This window comes from Lutra lutra, chromosome 14 (assembly GCF_902655055.1).
Source record: "Lutra lutra chromosome 14, mLutLut1.2, whole genome shotgun sequence".
In the NCBI taxonomy this organism is placed as follows: Eukaryota; Metazoa; Chordata; class Mammalia; order Carnivora; family Mustelidae; genus Lutra; species Lutra lutra.
The window spans coordinates 75,143,409-75,155,654 of NC_062291.1; the positions used below are offsets into that span (position 1 = coordinate 75,143,409).

Below are 12,246 nucleotides of genomic sequence, written 5' to 3' on the forward strand. Positions count from 1 at the left end.
GAAGAACCTTAAAGTTTGGTTTAGAAGAAGAAAGAGGACCCATCTGTTGATGCTTTATTACAGGGAGAAAACAAATAAATCATTTTTCAAGACACAAAATATTAAAACCCTACTGTTGGTCTATTTCAATGGGACGCACCCACGAGAGAAGGGAGAGGTACTGAGCTGGCTCCAGGCACCAGATCTCGGTGCTCCCCGTGGTCTAGTTCAGAAGGCAGCCGAGGATACAGATACACAAAACGTTCTCCTTACAGTGTTCTGGACCAGGTTTGTAAAATAATGGAATCATACAAACCTCACTATTTTTCCAAAGCTGTCTTTGGTCCGTCCTGACACTATCGTGCTATGCCCCCTGTCTACCTGGCCCCTCTCCCCCTCACACGGAAACAGAAGCCTCAGGAAGGGCAAGGATTTTTGTCTCTTTTGTGTCCTGCTTTATCCCCAGGGTCTGAAACAGTACCAGGCACACAGGAGATACTCAATCAATACTTGTTGAATTGCACAAAAGGAATTAAAGAAAAGAAAGCGCATGATCATCATTTGTTGGGTGTAGAGGTTCGCATCAAGTGGAGGACAGCATCTCCAACAATCTGACTTTCTTTCTATAGGGATTTAGGTTAACCATGGCTCAAACAGGAATCCTGAGACACACTTGTATGAGGGGAGAGCCTTTTATGACACATTAGCCTTATCCTAAGATTTCAGTCACCCTGATGTCACTTTCATCCAATTTCAAACTTCTATTCTTGAAAAAAGGAAGCATCACGGGAAGGGGAACGGTTAGTCATTCCATACCTTTGCCTTCGGTCTAGCTGTCTGATTCACGGGTCTAAGATGAACTCCCTTTTTAATTCTATCCATCATCTCCTCAACTGCTTGCCTCTTCAGATCTGTGACTTCTTCAGCTGTTGAAGAACACACACAGAAATCATCTTATGTTACAAGAAAACAGCTACTTTCTATTCTGATGCACTTTGTAATTAAGCACAATCGCTTCTCAGACAAATTCACAAGACATCACAAAACAATTTACTGAGGTTAACAGCTACCAGGTAGCCACATTTTTTTTTTTTAATTAAAAGAATCTCTCAATAAAAGACCTGTTTTTTAAAACAAATTAGAGTTACAGGGGCCCCTGGGTGGCTCAGTCAGTGAAGTGTCCTACTTTTGATCTCAGCTCAGGTTTTGATCTCAGGGTCCTGAGTTCAAGCCCCATGTTAGGCTCCACTTAAAATAAAAATAAAAATAAATAAAAATTAGAGTTGCAAAAATTTTTTTTTAAAGATTTTATTTATTTATTTGTCAGAGAGAGCGAGGGAGAGAGAGCAAGCACAGGCAGACAGAATGGCAGGCAGAGGCAGAGGGAGAAGCAGGCTCCCTGACGAGCAAGGAGCCTGATGTGGGACTCCATCCCAGGACGCTGGGATCATGACCTGAGCCGAAGGCAGCTGCTTAACCAACTGAACCACCCAGGCGTCCCTAGAGTTGCAAAATTTAAGGCCTAGTTTGTAGCCTAGAAATCAATACTCGTTCATCTCTGTTAAAATTCAAGTGGATTCAGTTCCATGTCAGCATAATGACAGACCTGAACTTCTGCAGCTTTCTGTCTAACCACAAATAATCATTTGATTTTGCCTCAGAGATGTTTTTATAACTTATAACATCCTATGTCAAAGAAATCAGCCCAAAGAAGGAATAATTATTAAAAAGCCATTTGGAAATAAAAGATAAAAGAGATCCGTTAAATTGTTGGAAGAAACCCGCAGTCAGAAGATGAACAGCAGATAGGTGAAATCTATTTTTAAATTGCCATCTTTTGTTTAGGAATCACAGTGGAAGGAAACATTTAAGCAAACCTTTTTCAAGTTTTTTAAAATTGTCAATGTTGAAAGAAAACATACACCTAGAAATGATTGCAATTAAGTAATTAAATTTGATTTAAAAAATTCAACTATTGTTTAAACTTTGCACTATTTTGCTGCAAAAACAATAAAGCTGTTAAAATATACATCAATTAGATGACTGTAACTGAGGTGGGCTTAAAGCTATTGATCAGAATAATGAAATCTGTTGCACAATAGCTTGACCAAAAGCACTCAGTCATTTCTGGAACATTTATCACCATCATTGCCATTCTAGATCTCGTATTTACATCTGTCTCATTCACTGCAACCAATATATTTAAGTACCTTACGAAGACCTTCCTCTAAGGCTGTTTAGCACATTCTACAATGCGGGGCGTACAGTAGGCACTCAGCAAGTACCCTACCTGCTGACTGACTTGTTAAACTTTTGGCTTTATGTGGTTGTTAATATTTTTGCTATTTGAGCAGAAATAGCTAACTCCCAAAAGGACAGCTTCTAAATGGAAGCCATCACAACAACATCCCCAAGGCAATGGATGGGAGTGTCGGGCTTTGCACTAATAAGGGCTACACTGTGGCTTCTTTTTCTGCCACGTGGACTTCTAACACTGACTGAGTAGTTACTGCTATTTAATTACACCCAGGGGAGCAACTAGAAGAATCCAGAAGGTTCCACCATCCTCACCTAGGCAGCACCACACTGATGGGACCACCACCACCACACTCATCGTACAACCCAAGTCTTCCGACAGCGTCCTAACTTCAGTTAAGGCCCTGTCATCTTCGCGGGCCACTGATATGCGGGAAATGAAGAGTTCTCCATACCCAAACCCAAACAGCATTTTTCAGATCCAGATGGCAAGAAAGCATCTTTTAGGGGCGCCTGGGTGGCTCAGTGGGTTAAGCCGCTGCCTTCGGCTCAGGTCATGATCCCGGGTCCTGGGTTCGAGCCCCACATCGGGCTTTCTGCTCAGCAGGGAGCCTGCTTCCTCCTCTCTCTCTGCCTGCCTCTCTGCCTACTTGTGATTTCTCTCTGTCAAATAAATAAATAAAATCTTTAAAAAAAAAAAAAAAAGAAAGCATCTTTTGCCGGGCAACGTGGGAAACATGGCACCGAAGTCAGAACTCACCCACCAGTAAATGAAAGAAAGCAAAACTGTGGGCTGATCGACTCTGTGCCCTTAAGCAGCATTTTCTCGGGCAGCTTCTACAGATGGCTCCCAAGCATCAACAAGGGGACAGACGAGAAAATTACTATAGAGAGAAATTCATTCATTCGTTCGTTCACTCACTCACTCATTCAGTATCCGAATACCTATTCTGCACAACAGGGTGCGTGTGCTGACCCTATTCCAAGCAGGGGACATAAAGCCCAGATCTGCCATGCAAGCACCTGGTAAGGGTACGCAGTTTATTCCGGAGGAAAAAAAAAATTTTTTTTAAATCCTAAAAAAAGACATGTGATTTTTCAGAAAGCCTGCCATTTTGAGTGAGACTTGAGAAGAGCTGCATGGCAACAGAACACGGCCGACAAACAGATTAGCGCTCTGTAAGGAAGGACTGGAACCCAATTAAATGCACCATACAAAAACTAATTAAGGCAGACAGATGGAGAATTATGGTCGACACCATTCAAATTTGCTGCAGCATCTAACATAACAGGAATTTAAAGTAGTTTCTTATTTTTGCTTGCCAGAATCATAGTGATAATTCAGAGAAGTGCCACTATCTGTATTGTGTACAGATTATAAATCAGGCTTTAATTTCTTAGTCTTTTTCAAATGTAAAGGCTTAATTGGTCTTAAGGAAAAATCACTCTTATCAGATTCCCTGTGCAGGCACAATACCAGGGCAACGCTAGGTTAGCTACACAAGCTTTCTCTCTCACCAACCCTGCTTTTGAACTAGCAAAAAGCAATCTATACGAACTTCTAAACTATTAAGCAATTCTAATAAATCTGTAAGAATCACGTACAGAGAGCTCATAGTATGTTTTGTAATTCTTTCTGCGATCACGCAGCTGGTAATTGTCTCACAAAAGCATGTAATCAGAAGGACAATGGAAATATGCAGGATACTGGGGATTAAAGAAAAGGGACAAAGGAAGACAACAGGTCTAATGTCACTGAACTGCCACAGGAAAATCAAATCAAATGTTCTTTGAGTTAGTGCTTCAAGGTCAGTCTTAGATCAGAAAGCTACATGTAATTAATTGAGGCTTAAATTTTAAGACCTACTTGAAAAATAAGTTCGTTCCTCAGAGAAAAGACCCACAGACAAAAGCCATCACCTTGTTGCTCAATAAAACCTTTTGTTATTACTTAGGGGAAATGAAAATGAATTTCTAAATTCCATGGGATTACTGTTCTCTTTTATTAACATTTTTAAAAAGGCGTCTAAAAAGAATCTTATACCACCTTGATGTACAAAATTTCTAAAGAACACATCGTGGTAGGGGCGCCTGGGTGGCTCAGTGGGTTAAGCTGCTGCCTTCGGCTCAGGTCATGATCTCAGGGTCCTGGGATCGAGCCCCGCATCGGGCTCTCTGCTCAGCAGGGAGCCTGCTTCCTCCTCTCTCTCTGCCTGCCTCTCTGCCTGCTTGTGATCTCTCTCTGTCAAATAAATAAATAATATCTTTAAAAACAAAACAAAACAAAAAACACATCGTGGTAGAGTAAGTCTGAATTTGACATAAGGTCATAAAGTTAAGGATATTTCCTTAGCCACAATGATCACAAGAGTCTGCCGAACGAGGACGTCTGCCCCTCAAAGGGTGGTTGGAACCCCGTCTTTTTTTGTTGTTGTTATTTTTTTAAGCTAACATTTTGAGTATTTTCAATGTGCTGGGTACTTCTCTAAACACTTTACATGTTAGGAGACTCATTAATTCTCACAAGCACCCTATAAAATAGGGATTATGTTTATACCCACTCAGCAGGTGAGCAAACTGAGGTAAGAAAATGTCAACATATTAACGGCCTAAATATTCAATAAAAAGCAAGCATACCTTTAAAATCTCGGAACTTGTCCAATAAATGCATGCTTATCGAAATTACAGTTATTAATTCAAAGTTTGTAATTATTTCTTACATTTAGACCTTAAAGCTACTTCTAAATTATTCCACAGAACTTCCCTTACAATTAGGCTTTTTAAGGCCCATACCCTAGGGGCACCTGGGTGGCTCAGTTGTTAAGCCTCTGCCTTTGGGTCAAGTCATGATCCCAGAGTCCTGGGATCAAGCCCCACGTCCTCCCTGCTTAGCAAGAAGCTTCCCTCTCCCTCTCCCCTTGCTTGTGTTCCCTCTCTCGTTGTCTCTCTCTCTGTGAAATAAATAAGTAAAATCTTAAAAGGAAAATAAAAAGTTAAGAGCCATACCCTAGCAATAAAAGTTTTTTCATTCATCAGCTCTGAGAAGAATACCAAGTGGCCAATGAAAGCCATCGTAAGATGCTAACAAAAGAGAATACTGTGACAGCAAGACCGATCCCTGCTTAGAAATGTAAGCTCTAAAGCGTCAGAGACGACCCCAAAGTTTGATGCTCTGCCTTCCTTCATCATGCATTTAATCATTGTTGATTTATTCATTCAACAACTTTGTTTAGTGCGAAGTGTTAATGAGACACTGTAAGTAACGACCCTGCCAGACAGAGAGCGGCTGCAACCACAGGTGTCTGTGGTCCATACCATTTCAGATGGTATAGCTTAGAGTGGCTTCAGTTTAAAATCCCATGAGTGACTTCTACACCAGTCACTCGACTTAAATTATCCCAGGTGACAACCCAATAGCTCAGGAATGAGGGAGAGAACACTGCCCCTCGTTAGGAATTGTAAATGAAACATCACTTTCATAGGAAAACTATATGGTTTCTAACACTGGGGTTAGTAAGCTTAGAATACTTTTTTTTTTTAAACTTAAGGGTGCTGTCGAGGATGACAAGCCGATAATGTCATTTACTTAGAAGGGGAAATCATTTTATTCTGACTGCCCTCCTGACCCTCTAAGTCTTACCAATTGCCCCCCAAACAAGATTGAAACAAAATTTTAAGTTTAATCAGAGTGTCAGGAAGGCTTACAGTCAGTAACACAGCAGAGCTATCCTGCAATCACCAAAGACAAGACTTCTGATTCCTGTGATGCCTTGTGGCAAGCAGAATGTCCCTTTCAGGAGTGCTATGAGAGAACTAGGTTCCAAAGCACTGCAGGAGGCAGGCACCAAAAGTCGACATACACAGATGAAATCAACTAGCTGCGGGGTTCTGGGTAGCAAGGCTAGCGGTAGGTCTAAACTTGAATTCACTGAGGGTCCATACAAGATGTGGGAGACCTGCAGGCAGGAGTAAGGCCTCAAAGAGTTTGCAATCAGTGCAGGGGTACAGATGTGGAAATAACCCCCAAACACCACAGCAGGGGCTGTGGGGTGGGACATCATAAAGCCCGAAGCAAAATGCTACAGTCACACAGAGCAATGGGCCCATACTAAGGAGCTAACATTGACGAACAAGAGGAAGTGGAGGCAGAGCCTGGAGCCTACACAGGAGGCGTGTAATTAGAGCCTCCTGCCCCAGAAAGCGCTGACCAGAGGAAGGCAGCAGAGCAATTCTGGAACGAGGAAACCCAGAGCGAGTGCAGAGGGGGGCTTCGAGGTCACGGTCCAGCCATAAGGTAGAGCCAACGTAAAGAAATGAGGCTAAGCAGCCTACAGGGTTTGAACTCTTCTGATGCAGTGAGAACACAGCAATGTCACAAGACACAAGACAGCAATGTCACAGGACAACAATCTGAGGACGTCAGCCTGCCAATGGTAGGAAAGTTGCTGGACCGGATCGATGAACCTGGGGCAGGAAAAGGGGGCCAAGAAGTCTGCACCCGACTGGGCTGGACCCAGGCAAATCTGCCATGCTTTGTAACTAGCAGGTGCTGAGTTTAATGTGGGTTCTACTGGTCAGCCCGAAGCTCCGGGAGCCAGCGCAGCTCCTGGCAGCAAATGCTCTGCTCAAGGGGAAAGCCCTCCTCCCTCCACTCCCATCATCACGTCATCACGTCATCCTCAACTTCTCCCCTCTCCAGCCAGTCCTACTCCTGTGAACTGCCCCTCCCAGAGCTGTTCCTAGATTTACCCACTTCTTTCTGTCTCCACTGCTACCACCCTCGTCTGAGCCACATGCCTCTGAATGACAACCTCGGCTCATCCCCTCTCATTCCTCCGCAGTCTGCTCTCTGCCCTCTCGCTGCCAACAGTGTGATTTCTTTAAAAAGACCAATCTCACCATGCCACAGCCCTACTTAAACTTCTCCTGGCCTTACCATATAATTCAAAATCTTGACCACATCCTAAGTCTGGCTCAGACTTCCTTCTATTGTACCCCATGTTCTAGTAAATACCAACTTTTGTTCAGTTTCCTAATACGCCAAGCTCCTTCCCCACTTTGATTTGGTTCCCCCCCTATGGGAACTACTTTTATTCTGAATGCCCCCATCCTGACTTCCTAAATCGAACCTACTCAGCTTAAGCACTGCTTCCTGATAACCCGCACCCCCGCCTCCACACTCTCCTAGAAGCTTCCCCAGGAACTCGTCCTTGCTTACCGCTCCCTCACTCAGTGTCACTCCACGTCCATCTCCATCTCCAGCCCGCAGCACAAGGTCCACACGCAGCAGGGGCTTGATCTCAGTGCACTTGCTGTGGTCTCTAAAAAGTCTTTCCCCAAGCCCTCACCTACAATCACTCCCTCTCGCTCCCTTGTACCTCCTCCTGTAGCCTCACCCGGGAAAGCAGACACGCCCCAGCGGACTGCAGCGGACTGCACCTTCTAGGTGACCAGCTCGAGACCAGGAGCCGCTCGAAGGCGGGGACGCTTTTCTTGTTTCTTATCAGCTGCTAGGTTCACATTTCGCCCCAATCCATTCACAGTCAAAGAACTCAAAAACTATGTGTGTTGTTGAAAACCTGTGCTGAAACCACTGAGAGTAAAACCAAAGTGGATGAGAATTACTTGTTTCTGGTTGAGCTGCCTTTTCCTTCTTAGCAGCACCGCCGCTGGGGTGGGATCGCTTCCGGATCATGGACATGAGGGATCTTTGGGAGAAAGAAAGAGAAAGAAAGGAGATTACTGGGTGCTGGAAAATTCAAGGAATAACATGTACTGATTCAAAACAATCAGTAAAAATCCAATTCTTTTCTAGGTGCATAAATGGATAGCTAGCACTTAGGAGTCTACTTTCCATTTTTAATAAACTATTAAATTTTCAGCACTTTAAGGAAGAAAGAGATGTCTCATCCCTTTCTGCGTGGAACCGAACTCGTTACTCTAAGAAGGGAGCTGCTATCATGACCAATACTGTGCAAAATAAAACAGAAAAAAAAGTCAATATGCATACCTACAATTCAGAAAGAGCTATCTACGTAATACGTTTGAGGGAGAGGGAAGAATCAAAGAATTAAGGGATATTTTCAATAAATATTTATCTGTGAAACATGGGCATAAACACATCTGAATCTGAGTGACACAGAGCAGATACCTAAGAGACAAAATACATTTAGACCATAGTCTCTCTGGTCTATATTTATAAAATCCATATAAAAGGCAAATCATGATAAATTTAACATTAAATGACCTCCATGTGTTAAAAGACACCATAAAGAATAAAAAGAAAGGGCTCCTGGCTGACTCAGTCAGAGGACCATGTGACTCTTCATGTCAGAGTTATGAGTTTGAGTCCTATACTGGGTGTAGAGATTATTTAACTAGAAAAAAACTTCAAAATTTTTTCAAAACAAACAAACAAACAAACAAAAAACAATAAAAGGAAATTCTACAGATCAATAAGAAAAAGCATATAATGCAACAGGAAAATGGACAAAAGCTTTGAAACACCATAAAAGAGATACCCAAATCTCAAAAACCCATACAAAAAAAAAAAAAAAAAAAATCACTTGACTTCACTAGCTACTAGGAAAACACGAATGAAACCCACACTGATACATTACTACACAGTTATCAAACAGGCAAGAAATTTCTAGTCTGATATTATCATGTGCCAGTAGGTCTGTGGAGTAAGAGGAAGACAGTGGATGACTTCAGACTGAAGATGGCGGATGGACCAATGGTGGAAAACTCTGGAAAATGCGCTGGGCATTATCCAGTGGAGCAGAAGACACACCAATCCTAGGAGCCAGGGATTCCACCTCTGACCGTCTTACAGAAACCAAGCCCTTGTGCACCAGGATTCATTTACCAGAATCTTCGTGTAGAATTTCCAGAATTTCCCTGAACTGGTAATATCTCAAAGGTATAAGGACCATAATGGATAAACACACAAAATCCATTTATAAAATGCATTATGTATCCATATTATGTATCCCAATTATGTAAGATTCTCGCGTGTTCTGTTGTGTAGCTCAAGTTCATCCATATTCCCACGAATATGGATGAACTTGAGCTACACAACAGAACACGCGAGAATCTTACAAAGTAACGTGGAGTAAAAAGAACAAGACCCAAATGAATACAGCAAAATTCCAACTATATAGTTAGAAAAAAAACCATATGCATATTTACAGGAGTTTAGAGATATATACGGAAGAAAAATTTTTTCTTGCTACCAGTATTTTTTCTGCTTCTTGATTCGGAGGGTGAACACATGATGTTCACTTTGTATTACTTTTAAACTGTACGGAAGTGTGTGTACAAAAAACCCAAATGAACCAAGAATTCTGGAACTATATTATAAGTGTTCACTATAAATATTCTCAGTGTGGTAAAGTGGATTTGACAAAGTACAGTCTGAGGAAGCCACGCTGGGAAGGCATAATGCTGCCTCCAGAAAAGCGGCACCTGGACGCACACAGCAATACCTGGCGGAGGACGGAACAACTCAGTGTTTCTTAACCACCGTAATTTTTAGATTTTTAAAAATTTCTTACTTCTGCCTTGAGATCAATGATTAATCCCCTAACTGCCTTTTCTTAAAATTCCCAAACACACTGAACAATCTCTCTCACAAAGCACAGGAGAAAGCAAGCACTATGCTCTACCCTGGGAGGTTTCTAGAACTTACCGACAAGCACATTTTATTCCAGAAGTTGGAAGAAATGAAATCATGCAAACTCTGCCCATGTTCCCCATTCTGTCACTGAAGGCAGAACTCTTCAGTGTCTACAAGCTAACGTTCAGTGGGGCTTGGAGAGGGTTCTCCCCCGGAGAGGAAAAAGATTAACATTTGGTAGCCTGAGCAATACAGACTACTTTCTAATGTGGGTGGGCCTCACACAATCAGTGGAAGGCCTGAATAAAACAAAAGTATGACCCTTCCCCAAATAAAACAGAATTCCTCTGCCTGACTACCTTGAAATTAGGACATCTGCTTTTCCCTGCTTCCAGACTTGAAACACTGCCTCTTCCTGGTCTGGAGCCTGCTGACCTGACTGAGACCACACCACAAGCTCTCCGTGGGCTCTAGCTTTTCGACTCACCCTGTAACTTGCCACAGTCCATAATCATAGGAACTAATCCCTTCGAATAAACCTTGTATGTGAACGGACATGATGTATACACATGTATGTATACATGTACAGACACACACCCTTGCTGGTTCCGTTTCTCTGGAGAATGCTGACTAATTCACCAATACACCCCCCTCTCCCCCTTGACCCACACCTGCCCAGGACCTCTCCTGTGTTCACTACTGCTGGTACAACACGACCACGGGCTGCCTTCTTCCTCAAGGCCCTAGACTGCCCTCTCCCCCAATCTCTGCTTTCATTCTATCCAAGGACTCTGCAGGGTAAAACAAATGTGGCTCAGGACCAAAGTTAGAAAACCCTGATTAGTGGATTCAAAGTCCAGTGAAACTCCATATATGTACAAATATAGTTCTTTGACAAGAAAGTACTCTTTGCCAAAAAAAAGAAAACCAACAAAGAAAACTCTGAGAAATTACATCTTATACTACTTAAATTCACCTTAAAATAAAAATCACTCATGTTATTCAATGAAAACTTTCTTTGAAGGGCCCTTATGAAAGAGTTCATGCTTTAGACATACATAATCTGAACCCTGTATTCATTTCTCAGTAAAACTGTAAAGTGCTCTTTGGGAAAATAGTCTGTTTAGGTTATACTTTAATTTTAATTCCAAGGGCTTCCAGATTTATGAGACTAAAAATTAAAGACAAAAGCAACACTATAATCGCGTTATTTTTATAGTTCTCCCTCCTCATAGACAGAAGTGACCTTTCTTTTTATTTTATTTATTTATTTGACAGAGAGAGGGAAATCACAAGTAGGCAGAGAGAGAGGGGGAAGCAGGCTCCCCGCTGAGCAGAGCGCCCGATGCAGAGCTCGATCCCAGGACCCTGAGATCATGACCCAAGCCGAAGGCAGAGGCTTAACCCACTGAGCCACCCAGGCGCCCCAGAAATGATCTTTCTTATCAGCTCAAAATTCTACACCTTAGAAGATCAAAGTGATGAATTTCCTATTTTAAATGTCAAATTCAGAATATCTCCAACAGATTTTAGCTACCCAGGACAGAAAGAATTTAAAATACCTGAAATTTTTTCAATGGACTCTTGGATCGATCACATGTAAAAATTATTTTGCCTTGACTACTTCAATGGCTCAAAGCAGATTATGTCATACCCTCAGTAAGAAAACCTAATGAGAATCTTTTTAAAAGGCAAAGTCCCATTTTCATCATTGTGTGGGAGGAACATACTACACATTGCATTAACACGGAAAGACTTTGCAAAGGCTCAAAGTAGGAAAAAAGGGCCTCTGTGTGAAAGGATTAAACAAATCACATGAGTTAATGAAAGGTAAAAAAAATCTAGCAAAATTTTAAATTCCCTTTGTTCAAAAACAAATTATACAGAAGCAGCTAACATCATGATATGAAGAGGGAAGCCGTCACCATGCAAGCAGGTTGTGTCTTACGTTAACTCCGGATGAAGGAAGAACCACAAGGGAGGCAAAACATGCCCTAGGTTTCCTGGGGTGGGCAGTGCTTACTTCAGGCACTCAGTACCACCCAGTCACCTCAGGCTTCAGAAAAAGTGAATTCCTGTCTGCATATGTGATTCCCTATCACAAGAATGTAAACGTAATTTCTTCTTCTTATGGAAGGTTCTTCTCTCGGCATTAATAAAGGTTTAAATATGAGGTTAGGGACAAAACATAATTAGCACTCTGAGTTTAATTACTAGTGTGTAACAATTAGTCCTGATAAGTTTTTGTTTCCTTTAGTACTTTTATTTTTAAGGTAAATGAACAAACCAGAGCTTTTCAAATTCAAATTAAGGCAAGAAAAGAGTAAAAAAAAAAAAAAAAAAAACAACAACATTCTGGGAGAGCTCAAAATTCCTTGATCTTCCAGTTGAAG

At 41.9% G+C, this 12,246-nt stretch overlaps 1 protein-coding gene across 4 annotated transcripts in view; it reads right to left on the reverse strand.

Annotated features, from left to right (window-relative positions):
* SHTN1 (shootin 1) overlaps positions 1-12,246 on the reverse strand; it is a 99,021-nt gene that overhangs the window by 29,003 nt on the left and 57,772 nt on the right. For all 4 annotated transcript variants that reach the window (XM_047703420.1, XM_047703418.1, XM_047703421.1 and 1 more), the window contains 2 exons: positions 7,861-7,943; positions 796-905 (listed from right to left, as the gene is read on the reverse strand). In XM_047703420.1, the coding sequence (XP_047559376.1) occupies positions 796-905; positions 7,861-7,943 (193 nt within the window). The remainder of the gene's footprint in view (positions 1-795; positions 906-7,860; positions 7,944-12,246) is intronic.